This window comes from Micromys minutus (genome assembly GCF_963924665.1).
Source record: "Micromys minutus genome assembly, chromosome: 1".
Lineage (NCBI taxonomy): Eukaryota > Metazoa > Chordata > Mammalia > Rodentia > Muridae > Micromys > Micromys minutus.
In genome coordinates this window covers 71,383-88,178 of record NC_137969.1, presented here as the reverse complement: position 1 = coordinate 88,178, position 16,796 = coordinate 71,383, and the positions used below count along the sequence as shown (strand labels likewise).

The window sequence follows — 16,796 nt, the reverse complement described above, 5'->3', positions numbered from 1 at the left end:
CAATGTCTTCTACATCTTTGACTGAATTGTTCCCTTTGGGTAAAATAGAAAGCATTCTTTGTGTGAGAGATATCGAGGGCTCATTGACTTTGTGGACTCCTGGGGAGTAGAACTTCCGTTTGATGTTTCATTGAAACTATTTTTTTTTTTTGCATACAGATGTAGAATACCAATAGGATCCAGTTATTTCTTTTTCTTTTTCTATTGTTTTGTCATTTATTGAGCATTTGATATATGCCAGGTCTGTGAGCAATTATTTTATTAATATTATGTCAGGTCATTTTTAATGGTGATCTTGGACAACAAGTTTTAATTCTGCTTTAAACATGTGGAAAAACAGGACCTCAAAGTTCTTCAACTGTGAGCACTAAACAGACCTCAACACACTGACAAATAGTGGTGGCTGAACTTGACTCTTGACCTTTACAGTCCCAAAATACAACTTCAGTTGCTCCATCAGAGATTCTTAAAGGTGTTTCACTGTAGTACAGGCATAAAGTGTCAGAGGAAGTGATACCATCTTTGTTTCTATTGCTCTACAACCTACAGAAGTGAAATTTCTGTTCACAGTTTTGTTATTTTCAACAAGACTTAACAATATCGTTGTTTTAAGAGTATCTACCACATTTTCTTAATAATTTCAACAAATCCAGTAACTGTTTCACTCAGAAGTTCCACACTAGCACTGTCTTTTTTTCTAACTGTGGGAACCTTCTATTTCTGTGTTATTTATTAAGAAAAGCACTAACCAGGCAGTGGTGGTGTACACCTTTAATCCCACCACTTAGGAGGCAGAGCCAGGGTGATCTCTGTGTGTTCTAGGTAAACCTTGTCTGCAGAGTCAGACCCAGGACAATCAAGGCTACACAAAAAATCCTTGTGTCAAGCAAACAAACAAACAAACAAACAAAAAACCACCAACTAACAAAATAAACCGAACAAATAGAAATAAAAAGTAAACAAAAAAAAAAAAAAAAAAAAAAGAAACTAAGAAAACCATGAGACTTATGTGGTAGCCATCAAGCATGGTATTACAGAGTAACTGAGAAGTTAAATTATTAAAACATTTATTTATTTATTTATTTATTTACTTATTATTTACTTATTTATTTATTTAGTATTCTTGTGTGTGTGTGTGTGTGTGAGAGAGAGAGAGAGAGAGAGAGAAGGAGGGAGAGAGAGAGAGAGAGAGAGAGAGAGAGAGAGAGAGAGAGAGAGAAGGAGGGGGAGAGAGAGAGAGAGAGAGAGAGAGAGAGAGAGAGAGAGAGAGAGAGAGAGAAAGTACATGCATGCCAGTGAGTTTATGTGGAGATCAAAGGACACTTTCAGGGATGTATTCTCTCCTTCTCCCATGTGGAATAATTTGGAAATCAAAATAAAATATCCAGGCTTGGTGGCAAACAACTTTACCTGCACAACCAGCTAGGAGGCCCAGGAGCTAAATTTTTAATGGTTTTTAATTTAGTTTTAATTTATACTTAAACAGCCACATGTCACAGGAGAATGAAGTACTAGAATATCCTATGTGAGGACATGGAAGTGTACACTGTAATAGGAACAGCAGAAAGAAATGGGAAAGAACATTCTTGGAGAGTGGAGATAACTGTCTAGATACTAAAAATGTGAATATTTCCAAAAGTTGCGTGTTAGAAAACCATGAAGAGGAAAAAAAGGGAGGGAGGATTATTAGATGTAGAAGCTTTCAGAAAAAAAGGAAAAAAAAAAACTTGGTCTAGTTACAAAAGAGAAGTTCAATTATATGTTCAAAAGGAATAACAGCAGGTAAGACACTTTAACAATATTTGATAAATGATAAGTCACTGAGATTTTAGAAAATTAAAGTAAACTAATTATTTTAGTGGTGACAAATGAATCTTTGTTTTAGGCAATGGGAAGGATTATGGAAAAGACTACAAACTCATTTTTCACCTGCAAAGAAAACCCAGGATAGAACTCCACATCAAAGAGGTGGATGAATTTGGGAATTATAGCTGCCCTCATTATAAAGGCACTATTACAGTCTACCAAGTATCCAGAGAGAAGATTGTTACCAACTTGGATCAAACACTTCATGAAAATCTTTATCAGTTTCCAGTTTGCAAATTACCACTCCAATTGCCAAAGGTAAGTTAGAAGTCTTTCTATGTATCAGCTTTTCTTACTTCTTTGTAATTCTCTGTTATCAATAAGTTCTGCAAGTAAATGGATGTAGAAGGATTGAAAACACATCAATAAATTTAATAAAGAAGGAAAAGTCAGGATTAATTCTAGAGTCATAAAATACATATTTTTGCTACTGTCAATGTTAGTTTTTTTAAGTAGAGGAGTGTAAGTTCATTGGTTCTTTACAGCATGTTGGTAATGACTGTGGGCACAATGTCATTTATCTTCTGAAACATCATCTGAGTTATTGAGACATCATTAATAAAAACACTGAGTGAATTTCAGACTGTTCTTGAAGGACAGATATTTCTGAACATGGCAATAACATCAAACTAACTTTAGTAAAACTGTTAGTTTTCGGCATGCTTATTTTACATTATTCATATATAATAATCTGACTCATGGCAGAAAAGGAGATTAAATTATTTTCTAGAGAAACCAATCACATCAAAACATATAAACATTTTAGTATTGTCTAAGTGCCTTATTTCCATGTACAAGTATAGCTAACTTACATTTATAATAAAAATAATACTGAAAAATGTTATTACTGTCTTGCAAGAACACATTTGATACTTTTAAAGAATTCTAAATTATAGTTTTCTGTTTTATACATTTTTTGTTTACAATCTCAGCAACACATTTTCAGTATACAAATTTCATACATTTTTAGGTGTGTCATATTGCCCAAACTATATAGAAACTCCTATGTATTTGAGGATGACCTTGAACTCCAAATCCCCTTGTTTAAATCCCAAGTGCTAAGAGTACAGGTGTGAACCATCATAGCCAGCTTTTGAACTGCCTTAATTAGCAAACACAAATTCTATTTCTGAAAAGGTATGTGCTCTATTGTGTGTTATTATTAATTATGAACTATAGAAATAAAATGTAGTCAGAAACTATGTTGCCATAAGCGGTGTGTCTACTATCTGCACAGGGCTAACCTCAAAAGTGAAATTTTGTGTCACTAAAGAGATATTAATGAATCATAATTTGTTTATAATGATGAAATAGCTCATTTGTAATATATTGTTTGATCAGGTTAAATATTATGTTATATAAATCAATTGTAATATATATCTCAAATTCTATTTCTGCGGAACAGTACTTTCCTAAATAAATGTAACCTAATGGAGTATGTAAAAGATTAGACCTTACTAGATAATGGTATAAATGATGCATTAATAGTTCTTCAGAGGTTGAAAATAACATCTTAAGAAGGTAAAATTAGTAGATATTTTGTTACATTACTTTTTTTTTCTGTTCATGGGAATGTAACCATTAGACAGGGAAAAAATCTGGCTTACAGCAACAAAATGGAATGCATTTTACTGGGCTGGTAGATTAAGTATCTTAGTACATTTCAATTAAGGCAATTAACATAATTTCCAATACACAAAAGTCTTTTTAAATGCTTTTACATGCATTGTGTCATTAAATTCTCATAGGACCTCATGATGAAATGCCATTGTTCTTGTGTTACTGGGATTGGAAACAGAGCAGATCCAGTCTTGTCGTCCAGGATCCAAGGGCTAAGAGGAGGGAATCCCACACTGAAAATTTGTTTTCCGGGTGGGTGTGTGTTCAGCAACCCCTGCACAGTTGCCTCCGTAGCAGACGAAATGGGTATTCCTAGCCCAGAAAACAGAAGCAAGGAGCAGCAATCTAGATTCTTTCTGGAAATTGTAAAATTTGAAAGAATATAAACAAACTACTGAAAAAGTACAGCACACGATGAGCACTAGCCAAATGAAAGCAACCTCAGTGCAGGGGAGCAAGCGCTGAGCCATGGGAGCCTTTAACTGATGATTTTAAGGAGGTATTGGTGTTCTGAGCAGAAAGGCACATGCTATTCAACAAGTTATGGTAAAAATCCAAGACACTGAAATGGAAAGGGTGATTGGGAGCTAGTGCACCTTTGTGAAGACAAGTAGAGGGGGAGGGGGAATGGGAGCAGGGTGGCAAAGGGGATAACATATCAAATGTAAATACAGAGAGTATCTAATTGTTGCTACCGTCTCTGACCAGCACAAAAAGAGCAACGACACAGCATTCTTCTCAAAGTGGTTTATTTAGGAACCTTACAGCATGCCAGTGAAAATCTTTTCTGTCCCCCTTCTGTCCCAGTTTCCATTTCTCTTTCTGTTTCTTTCTGTTTCCCTTTCAGTTTCTCTTTCTCTTTCTCCCCGCCCCCAAGCACAGTCCTATTATCCTGATCTCAAGTCACGGGTGCACCTGCGCAGTTCGCATGGTGGGAGTGGCTAATCTGGGGGGGGAGAGGAAGTCAGGTGTTAGTCACAAGACTAGGCTGGAGTCCCAAGCATTGTCTTGGGACTGCGGACACACCCACTCCCACATCTAATAATATTAGTTTTTATATAATATATTTTTTTAAACTGAGCTATGGTCAGGACAGTATTGTCATTTAAAGAACATCCACTCCCATTTGTGTATCTGCAGTTTTGTTTCTATATTTATTTATGATTTCTATCTAGTCACTTTGTGTGTGTGTGTGTGTGTGTGTGTGTGTGTGTGTGTGTGTGTGTGTGTGTATATGTGTGTGTGTGTGTGTGTGTGTGTGTGTGTGTGTGTGTGTGTGTGTGAATGTGTGTGTGTATGGCAGAATGGAGATTTTAGGAAAAGCTGCAGAAACTGGTTCTCTTCTTTTTCCACTGAACAGTGTCTCTAGCTCTTAATTTGATCTTAATGGGCATCCTAGACAATATATGTACAAATATTGTGTCCATTAACATTGATTGTGAAGATTCTGTGGTTTTGGTTAGCTGGGGCTGAAGAATCAGCTCTGTGATTAACAACATGCCAGAAGTACTAAAGCAAAACCTTTGCATTACTGGGACTATTGATGCTAGTCATCTAGAGCTAAGAAACTAGTGGTGATTAAGAAGAGACCAGCATCATTGAAGAGAAATCTTCTTGGAAATGTTTTCTGAAAGCACAAAGAGGTTGGGTTCCAGATATAGACAAGGTTGTATAATATGCTGTAGCTGGACTTGTTAATGTGTAAGAGTCACCCAAGTAGTACTGGTTTTGAAGGAATGAAGGGGTCATGAAGAACAGCTGATACTCATCACTATGAGAGGTCATAGAAGGCCATTGGTGAAGGTGCACCCTTAGTTGCAATTAATGCCCCAGGACTGAAGGGGTCATGAAATAGAGTTTAGGCTTGGCACCATGAGCAGTGCATATAACAGGCTATTGGTGAAGCCTTATTGCAGTGTCAGAGACAAGTATTTTAGAAATACCAGTACCACAAGATGACCGATGAGAACAGCAGCAGCAGTGGAGAACAGGCAGCTGGAGCCTAGAAGACAAGGAGTGTGCTACAAAGCACAGAGCTAGAGAAGGGACCCAAGCACTTGGAGGAGGCCAGAAGTTTGTAAGTGGATCCCAGATATTGGATGGTTAGAGATTGATTTGCTTTTGGTTGTGACTGTGCCCTGATATTTTTCCTTCATGAAAAAAGAAAGTATTTTAGAGGAGTCCATAGTTTCACAGACTTTGAATTTTAAAAGAAATTAGATATTTTAAAGTGACTGAAATATTAATGTGTAACATTTTGTAAAGACTTGGACTCTTAAAGTTATTAGATATTGAGGATTAATTATAAGGTAAGGGTTGAAGTTTAATAGTAATGTGTTCATGTGTCAAGTTGATAAGGGGTCAATTGTACTGGCCGGTTTTGTGTCAACTTGACACAAGCTGGAGTTATCACAGAGAAAGGAGCAAGAGTTCAGAAAATACCTCCATGGGATTCAGTTGTAAGGCATTTTCTCAACTAGTGATCAAGGGGAGAGGGACCAGTCTATTGGGAGTGGTGCCATCCCTGGGCTGGTGTAGACATGTGTTCTATAAGAAAGCAAGCTGAGCAAGCCAGAGGATGCAAGCCAACAATATCTATCCATAGTTTCTGCATCAGCTCCTGCTTCCTGATCTGCTTGAGTTCTAGTATTGACTTTCTTTGGTGATTACCAGCAATGTGGAAATTATAAGCTTAATGTGCTTCTTGGTTATGATGATTTTTGGTATTTTCAAAAAAAATTTTACTGATTATTCTCTGCATTTACTTTCAGATATTATCCCTTTCTCACAATCCCATCCCCTTCCCCCTCCCATTGTCTCCATGAAGGTACTCCCTCTCCCAAAGACCTCTCCCTCCTCAGCACCTTGTTGTTCCCCTACACTGAAAATGAGCCTTCACTGGACCAAAGGCCTCTCCTCCCATTGATGTCAGAAAATGCTATCCTTTGCTGCATATGCACCTGAAGCTAAGGGTCTTTCCATTTGAACTCATTGGTTGGTGTTTTCGTTTCTGAGAGCAGTGGTGTGTTTGGTTAGTTGAGAATTTTGTTATTCCCATGGGGTTGTAGACACTTTAATCTCCTCTAGTCCTTTCTCTAGCTTCTTCATTGGGGTCCCCATGTTCAGTCTCATGGTTACTACAAGCATCCACCTCTGCATCAGTATGGTCCTGGCAGGGCCTCTGAGGAGGCATTCACATCAGCAATAGTGCTTGGTTTATTGGATATATTTGGAGTGTATCCCAGGTGAGGCAGTCTCTGGATGATCTTTTCAACAATCCCTGCTCCTGTATTTGTCCCTTTATGTCTTCCCATGAAAGACCTAGGAATCCACTTTCTAGACTTCCTTCTCTTTTAGTGTCATGTGTTTTGTGGATGGTTTCTCAGGTATTCCAAGATTTTTTAGCTAGTATCCACTTATAAGTGAATAGATACCATGAGTGTTCTTTTGTGACTGGGTTATGTCACTCAGGATGATAGCTTCAATTTGCCTAGAAATTCGATGAAGTCATTGTTTTTCACAGCTGAGTAGTACTCCATTATGTCTATGTACCACAATTTCTGTATACATTCCTCTGTTGAAGGAAATCTGAGTTTGTTCATTCCAGCTTCTAGCTGCTATGAACAAGGTTGAGCATGTGTCCTTGTTAGATGTTGAACCTTCTTTTAGGTATATGCCCAACAGTGGTATGGCTGGATCCTCAGGTAGTATTATGTCCAATTTTCTAAGGAACTGCCAGACTGATTTCTAGAATGGTTGTACCAGTTAACAATACCAACAACAGTGCAGGAGTGTTACTCTTTCTGTCACCTAAGATTTTGATCTTAGCCATTCTAACTGGTGTGAGGTGGAATCTCAGGGTTGTTTTGATTTTTATTTCCCTGATGACTAGGATGTTGAGCAATTCTTTAGGTACTTCTCAGCCATTCAATATTCCTCAGTTGAGAATTCTTTGTGTAGCTCTGTACCCCATTTTAATAGGATTATTTGATTTTCTAGAGTCTAACTGCTTGAGTTCTTTGTATATATTGAATTATAGCCCTCTCCCAGGTGTAAGATTGGAAAAAATCTTTTCCCAATCTGTTGGTTGCTCTTTTGTCCTTTTGACAGTGTCCTTTGCCTTACAGATGCTTTACAATTTTATGAGGTCCGTGGTCATGATGTTTTGTACAGGACTAGAAACCCTGACTAAGACACATGGAGTGATCAAGCTGTGATAAATAGCATAGCGATGACCTCAAACAAGGAAGCTGTCCAGACTTCACTCTTTATTCCAAGATAAGTGTTCCTGATATGCACAGTCAAATATTTTGAGTTTCTTCTGTTGTTGTAGCTACCATATTCCATTGCAAAGTTTTGCTTTGTATGGAATATATATATCAACAGACAATTTTAAATACATTTCAACATTAAGTTAGGTTATAAATAGGGTTACCATTTGTGGAAATTATATTGACATTTCATTGATGAATTATTAGTCCCTGTGAAATACTAATAAGACATATTGCATATCTGTTTATGAAATTTGCATACATATGTGTGTGTTTTCTTAATTGAACAACTTTATTTAAAAAAAATAAATGTACAGATTTTAAGCATTTTTCAATAAAAGTATATGAATAAATTTTTGTTAGAACTTCGTTTATTTAAAGGTTTGATAATGTGCATTAAGATTTTACTAGTTACAATGAGCATAAAGTACATGTAAAACAAGATGTAACCTTGAATTAGTCAAAATTTTCTTGGTGTGTAAAGATTGAGCATAATGGTTTTTCATTTTCTCTTTTTTTTTTTTTTTTTCATTTTCTTTTTTTTTTTCTTGAACTTCATATTTTCTGTGAGTTGTTTCTGGGGTGTTCAGAACTTTCTGGGGTTAGTATCCAATTATCAATGACTGCATATTATGTCTGTTCTTTTATGACTGGGTTATCTCACTCAGGATGATATTCTCTAGATGCATTCTTAAGAATTTCATAAGGTCATTGTTTCTGATAGCTGAGTAGTACTCCATTGTGTAATTATACCACAATTTTTGTATCCATTCACTACAGAATGACATCTGGGTTCTTTCCAGCTTATGGCTATTACAAATAGGCCTGCAATGAACATTGTGCTGCATGTGTATTTGTTGTATGTTGGAGCATCTCTGGGGTATATGTCCAGAAATGGAATAAATGGGTCTTCAGGTAGTACTATTTCCAAATTTCTGAGGAATCGCCAGGCTAATTTCCAGAGTGGTTTTACCAGTTTACAACCACACCAACAGTGGAGAAGTGTTCCTCATTCTCTACATCCTCACCAGCATCTGCTGTCATCGGAATTTTTTACCTTAGCCAATATAACTGGAGTGTGGTGGAATCTCAGGGTGGTTGTGATTTGCATTTCTCTGATGGCTAAGGATGTTGAGCACTTGCTTAGATGTTTCTCAACCATTATTTATTCCTCAATTGAGATCTTTTTGTTTAGCTCTGTACCCCAACTTTTAATAGGTTTGTTTGATTCTCTGGAATCTAGCTTCTTGAGTTCTTTGTATACCTTGGATATTAGGCCTCTATCAGATTTTGAGTTGGTAAAGATCTTTGCCCACTGTGTTGACTGCCATTTTGTTTTCTAGACAGTGTACTTAGCCTTACAAAAACTATGCAAGCTCATTAAGTTCCATTAGTCAATCTTTGACTTTAGATCTCGAGCAACTGGTATTCTGTTCAGGAAATTTTCTCCTGTGTCTACGTGTTCTAAGGGTTTCCCTACTTTCTCTTTTAATAATTTCAGTGTACCTGGCTTAATGTGGAGATCATTTATCTACTTCCACTTGAGCTTTGTACAGGGAGATAAGAAAGGTTCTATTTTCATTCTTCTGCATGCTGAATGCCAGTTGGAACAATACCATTTGTTGAATAGGCTGTCAATTTTCCACTGAATGTTTATAGCTCCCTTGTCAAAAATCAGGTGACCATATATGTGAGAGCTCATTTTTGGATCTTCTATTCTCTTCCATTGACCCACCTGCCTATCTCTGTACAAGTACCTTGCAGTTATTAGAACAATTGCCTTTTAATATAGCTTGAGGTCAGGGATAGTGATTCCCGCAGATGTTTTCTTATGGTTAAGGATGGATTTCGCTATTCTAGGTTTTTTGTTATTCCAGATGAAATTGCATATTGCTCTTTCCAACTCTATAAAGAACTGGGTTAGTATTTTGATGGGGATTGCATTGAATCTGTAGATTGCTTTTGATAGAATGGCCATTTTTACAATGTTGATCCTTCCAATTCCTGAGCATGGGAGATCTTTCCATTTTCTGAGATCTTCATCGATTTCCTTCTTTAGAGCTTTGAAGTTCTTGTCATACAGATCCTTCACTTGCTTAGTTACAGTCACACCAAGGTATTTCATATTTTTTGTGACTATTGTGAAGGGTATCTTTTCCCTAATTTCTTTCTACACATGTTTGTCCTTTGAGTAGAGGAATGCTACTGATTTTTTGAGTTAATTTTATATCCAGCCACTTTGCTGAACTTGTTTAACCATTCTAGAAGTTCTCTGTTGGAATTTTTGGAGTCACTTAAGTACACAATCATATCATCTGCAAATAGTGATGATATTACTTTTTCCTTTCCAATTTGTATCCCTTTGATTTCATTTTGCTAATTGCTCCAGCCAGGACTTCCAGTACTATGTTGAATAGGTAGGGGGAGAGTGGGCAGCAATGTCGAGTCCCTGATTTTAGTGGGATTGCTTCAAGTTTCCCACCGTTAAGTTTGATGTTGGCTGCTGGATTTCTGTATATTGCTTTTATTATGTTTAGGTATGGGCCTTGAATTCCTGTTCTTTCCAAGACTTTTAACATGAATGGGTATTGAATTTTTTCAAATGCTTTATCAGCATGTAGTGAGATGACAATGAGATTTTTTTTTCTTTGAGTTTGTTTATATGGTGGGTTACATTGATAGATTTCCTTATATTAAACCTTCCCTGCATCCAAGTGATGAAGCCTACTTAATCATGGTAAATGATCATTTTGATGTGTTCTTAATTTCTCTTTTCAAGGATTTTATTGAGTATTTTTACATCAATGTTCATAAGTGAGATTGATCTGAAGTTCTCTTTCCTTGTAGGGTCTTTGTGTCATTTAGGAACAATGGTTATTGTAGCCTCAAAAATGAATTAGGTAGTGTTCCATCTGATTCTATCTTCTGGAATAGTTTGGAGAATATTGATATTAGGTCATCAATAAATGTCTTAAAAATTCTGCACTGAACCTGTCTGGATCTGGGCTCTTTTTGGTTAGGAGGTTTTGATGACTTCTTTTATTTCTTTAGGTGTTATGGGATTATTTAGATGGTCTACCTGGTCCTGGTTTAACTTTAGTATCTGGTATCTGTCTAGCAATTTATCCATTTCTTCCAGGTTTTCCAACTTTGTTGATTATAGACTTTTACAGTAGGACTGGATGATTTTTTGAATTTCCTCAGTTTCAGTTATTATGTCCCCACTTTCATTTTTGATTTTATTAATTTTCAGACTCTCTCTTTGCCCTCTAGTTTGTCTGACTAAGGGTTGATCAATCTTGTTAATTTTCTCAAAGAACCAGCTCTTGGTTTTGTTGATTCTTCCAATGGTTCTTTTTGTTTCTATTTACTATTTCTGCCCTAAGTTTGATTATTTCTAGCCATGTACTCCTCTTGGGTGTATCTGCTTCGTTTTGTTCTAGGCCTTTCAACTGTGCTGTCAAGTTGCTAGTGTATGCTCTCTCCAGTTTCTTTTTGGAAACACTCAGAGCTATTTGTTTTCCTCTCAGTACTGCTTTCATTGCATCCCATAGGTTTGGTTATGTTGTGTTTTCATTTTTATTGAATTCTAGAAAATCCTTAATTTCTTTCTTTATTTCTTCTTTGACCCTGCTATAGTTTAATAGAGCATTGTTTAATTTACATGTGCATATTGGCTTTTTGTTCTCTTTTTTGTTATGGAAGAACAACCTTAGACCATGGTGATCTGAAAGGAGGCATGGGAGTATTTCAATCTTTTTATATCTATTGAGGCTCCTTTTGTGAACAATTATGTGGTGAATTTTTATGAAGGTACCGTGAGGTGCTGGGCAGAAGGTGTATTCTTTTGTTTTTGGATGATATGTTCTGTAGATATCTGTCAATTCCAGTTGGTTCATAATCTCTGTTAGTTTTACTGTGTCCATGTTCAATTTCTGTTACCATGATTTGTCCATTGGTGAGAGTGGGGTATTAAATTCTCCCACTATTATTGTGTGGGGTGCTTAGTATTTTTTGAGCTTTAATAGGGTTTCTTTTATAAATATGGGTACTTTTGTATTTGGAGCATATATGTTAGGATTGTGAGTTTCTCCTGACACATTTTCCCTGTAATGAGTAAAAAGTGTCCTTCATTATCTTTTTTGATAAATTTGCTTTGAAAATCTACTTCATTCGATATTTGAATGGCCACTCCATCTTTATTCTTGGGCTGTTTGCTTTGATGATTTTTCCCAACCTTTTACTCTGAGATAGTGTCTGTCTTTGTCTCTGAGATGAGTTTTCTGTCTGCAGCAAAATGCTGGGTTTTGTTTATGAATCCAGGCTAATAGCCTTTATCTTTTTATTGAAAAATTGAGTTCATTTATGTTAACATATATAAGGCATAGTGGTTGCTGTTTCCTGCTATTTTTGCTTTTGGAGGTCGAATTGTGCCTGTATGTCTTTCTTCTTTTGGTTTTCTTGCTTAGGAGTTTTCTTGTTTTAACTAGGATGTAGTTCCCCTCATTGCATTGAGTTTTTCTTTTATAATAATTTGTTGTGTGTGGTTTGTGGTCAGATATTGTGCAAATTTAGTTTTGTCTTGGTATATCTTGGTCTCTCCATCGATGGTGATTGTGAGTTTTACTGGGTATAGCAGCTTGGGTGACACTTATGTTCTCGTAGGGTCTGCATGATGTCTGTCCAGGATCTTCTAGTTTTCATAGCCTCTGTTGAGAAATCGGATGTGATTCTGATTAGTTTGCCTTTATATGTTACATGACCTTTTTCCCTTACTGCTTTTAGCATTCTTTCTTTGATTTGGGCACTTGGCGTTTTGACTATTATGTGTTGGGAGAATTTTCTTTTCTGGTCCACTCTATTTGGAGTTCTGTAGGCTTCTTTTATGCTCGTGGTCATCTCATTCTTAAGGTTAGGGAAGTTTTCCTCTATGATTTTGTTGAATATATTTACTGTGCCTCTTAGTTGATATTCTTCACCCTCTTCTATTCCTATTACCCTTAGGTTTGGTCTTCTCATTGTGTCCTGGATCTCCTGGACATTTTGGGTTAGGAGCTTTTTGCCTTTTGCATTTTTTCTGAATGTTTTGTCTATGTTTTCAGTGTTGTCTTTGGCCCCCAAGATTCTCTTTTCCATCTCTTGTTGTATATTGAAGATGCTTGCATTTTTGACTCTTGATTTGTTTTTTAGGTTTTCTACTTCTATGGTTGTCTCTTTTAGTGTTTTCTTTATTGTTTCCATTTCCATTTTAAGTTCCTTCTTCAATTCTGTCATCTTTCTCTTTTTCTCTACTTCTTTGATTTCTTTGAGTTTTTGTCTTGTTTCCCCTTTAAAAGCTTCTATTTCTTTATGCTTTTCCTCCCATTCTTGTTTAAGGATCTCTATCATCATCTTGAGCTATCATTTGGGTCTGAGTCTTCTTTTTCTGGAGTATTTGGCATTCTTCTCTTTGCTATGATGGGAGAGCTGATTTCTGGTTTTACGAAGTTGTCTTGCTTTCCTGGGGGTAAGTTCTTTCACTTTCCTCTTGATATCTTCTTGTCAGTTATTGGTTGCTGTCTCTCCTCTGTACCTGGCCTTGTCCCTAGATCTCTGCTGTTCACTGTAGTAGATGGCCTGAATTTGTTCTGCACACATGGGCCTTCTGGGTGGAAACTGTATCCCATTGGTAGGGTTTCTGCTCCCCTGAACCAATTGCAGGGGCACTTTCTGGGTGCTTGGCCCAGACCTCTCAATGCCCCTGCTACTCACAGTGCAGTCTCACCAGCCCTGCATCCCCTGATCTCTGCTGTTCCTGGTGGCAGATGGCTTGAATGCCTGTTTTGCATGCACGGGCCCTCCGGTTGGAAACCAAGTCCCTATGGCACAGCTCCCTAGAACCAATCAGGGGGGCGCACTTTCTGGGCGCTCAACCCAGACCTCTCTGCACCCAGGCTACTCACAGCACAGTCTCTCCAGGCCTGTGTCTTTGGATCTCAGCTGTTCCTGGTGGCAGATGGCCTGAGTGCCTGTTCTGCACTGACAATATTTTTTTAATCCTATTATAATTACATGAAATGACTATACCTGAAAACTGTAAGAAATATTAAGGTGTTGGTGACAATGAAAAAAATTTTCTTCCATATTACAATCTTCTAATTTACTTATTTAAGATTCCTTTAACAGTTCAGGTTCTTAGGGAAAAAATGCATTTTAAAAATCATTCTAAGTAGGGTAGGGAGTAGGTAATAAAAGTCTCAAACCAAAAGAAAGTAATGGTTTTCATAAGCAAGTTTTTACAGTAGCATGTTCACAGTTCCTTCCATTAGCCTTTTTAATGTGGTGGAAGAGCAAATGTTGTGACACTTTTTATTAAACACAAATGGCATGACAATATGTCATGAGTTCACGTGTTTTTTTTTTTTTTTTCTTTCAAAGGAAGTTCAGTGTCAGCAGAAGTTTGGTCAGTGTTGCTTATGTAAACCTGCCACTGAGGTATTACTCAAAATTCTAGTCTCAGGTAGACTTAAGCTATGTGCCTGGGTCCCTGACTGTATTCAAAGCAAAACCACCAAACATGTGGGAAAAGTACAAGGCAGTCACAACCCAAGCTGGTGAATAATAACCAAATGTCATGTAGACAGCCATCTGGGTGATTTCAGAAGCACATGTTCTAGCATCAAACATTCTAACCACTTCCTTCCACTTAAAAACTCAATTTTTTAAAAAGTTGCCATCTTTCTTTCAGCGTACTAATGCATGTAATATCACAAAAATGTTCTGGAACACTTCTGAAAAGAGTTGCTTCAGATGCAACTTAGAAATTATTTACTGGAAATGATTGTCTTATGAGGCCTCAGATTTTCACCTGTATTGATGACATGATCAATTTCAAAACATTACCTTGATTACCAAGTACCCCTAAGATACAGATCTTTTTTTCAAACCTCAACTCAACTTTATATTAACAGTATCCATGTGCTTTTTCTTGAAGGCATCACGGAGTCTATGTATTTACTATTTTCTTTACTCTATCCTATACTCTCCCAGAACTATAGGTAAAGAGTCTTCTTGTCTTGTGCTGCTCCTTTGATCAGAATATAACTCACTTTTGGTCTTCTGTGACTGTCCTATTTTAACATACATGTCACCAATTTTGTTTATTCTCTGATCTTAGTTTGTTTCTTTTCCTAATGTCTCATTTTTATTATCTATTATATAACCTGTATTTCTTAATGCACTTATGCAACAAGAACTTGCTGCATCTAACTATGTCAAGCATTCATTGTTCTACATCCTTACTAATGAATAATGAAGAAAGAAAACAAGGTTCCCCTGCAGTCACAGAGCTTACTTACATCCTTGCTATGTCAACGTTTCTGCAATACACAAGGCCCCAATGTTTTAGAGGAAAACACAGTTAAATCCTGTAAGAAGGCTCTAGGGTGTTTGGTTAAGAAGCCAGAAATATATTTGCTACTAAGTACATTCAGAGAAGGTTTTATGTAGAATGTGAAACTTGACCATAAAATGGAGAATGAGGTTTTGACATATAGGTAGATATTAGGAGAACCATTTAAGACAGAAAAATCATTAACACAGATATTTAAATCAAACACAGTGTAGAGTGTCCTAGAAGCAGGAACAAGCTAACTGTAGGATTAAAACTGAACAAGTGAAGCGGAGAGGGTAGATACAAAGGCCTGGAATCAGTAGCCAAGTAGGCCGTGTAGAGACTTTACCACAGCTGTCCCTTATAAGTGCTATGTATATTCTGCACTTGGTATCCTTTCATCTCCATGGTATCATGGTAAACTGTGGTTAAAATTATTAATTAGGATTACCAGTGATGAAAAACTCATAAATCTTATAGAACTTTTTATAGAAAATTATCAATTATTTTATTTAGAGTTAGTTGTGCTTATTTACATCTTATTCTGCCTAATTTATAAACTAAAATTTACCATAGCTAGATATACATTAAAATGTTATTCACTTAGGTTTCATTAATTTCTAGCACCCACTGGGACTCATGGTGTGGTATTTTGAACATGGTTGACCCACACTGTTAGGAGGTATGAGCTTGTAGGAGGAAGTATGTCACTATCAGAGTGGGCAATGAGATCCTCCACTTAACCATGTGAAAGATAGTCTTCTCCTAGCAGCCTTCTCTCTATGAATTCAAAATAAATACAGTAATTTGTTAGCTGTAAATACATACAAATAAACATATTTCAATTTCTAACAGGGAAATAGCTGCACTGTACATTTTGGCTTTGATGACTATATTAGGCAGGGTTTTCTGAGGTCACAGAACTTATGGAATGTCTCTGTATAAGGGAATTTATTGTAATGACATACAATCTGTAGTCCAACTAACCCAACCCTGGGTAGCTGTAAATGGGAGGTCCAATAATCTAGTAGTTGCTCGGTCCTACAAGGCTAGCAGTTTGAGTTGCTCTTCTGTATAAGCTTTAATTCTGAAGAAATAGGTTCCAACAGATATGCTGGCAATTAAGTCCAAACAGATGAAGAGTGAGTTCTTCTTCTTCCAATGTCCTCCAGCAGAATGTGTGGCCCAGATTAAAGTTGTGTAACACCATGCCTAGATGCCCTGTCTCAAGCTGGCCTTGAACTCAAAGATCAGCTTGTCTCAATCTCCTGTGATTAAAGGCATGTACTACCTTGCCTAGACCTAAGTTTTTCATGCCCTCTATGCCTCAAGATCTCCATCTTAAGATCTAGGTTAAAAACCTGAATCTTCAACTTCAAGATCTGGATCACAGGTGTGCCCTTTATTTCTAGATTGTTCATTTCAGATATAGTCAAATTGACAACCAGGAATAGACATCACACTTGGAACATATTTCCTGAACATGAATGGAGCCCTTGCTCTGAGAGAAACCAGAATCATAGAGTGTTTGGAGCAGAGTTGTGATCTGAATGTTGCTTTGAAATATACAATGCCCTCTAAATCACTGGTTCTCAATCTTCCTAATGCTGGAACCTTTTAATACAGTTTTTCATGTTGTGGTAACCCGAAACCATAAAAAACTATTT

The 16,796-nt window shown here is 36.8% G+C and overlaps 1 protein-coding gene across 1 annotated transcript in view; it reads left to right on the top strand.

Moving 5' to 3' along the window:
- The window catches only part of DTHD1 (death domain containing 1), a gene marked incomplete at both ends in the record, with an annotated part of 106,195 nt that overhangs the window by 67,351 nt on the left and 22,048 nt on the right, over positions 1 to 16,796 (top strand). The window contains one exon of the mRNA XM_080938278.1: positions 1,886 to 2,124. Coding sequence (XP_080794404.1) covers positions 1,886 to 2,124 — 239 coding nt within the window. The remainder of the gene's footprint in view (positions 1 to 1,885; positions 2,125 to 16,796) is intronic.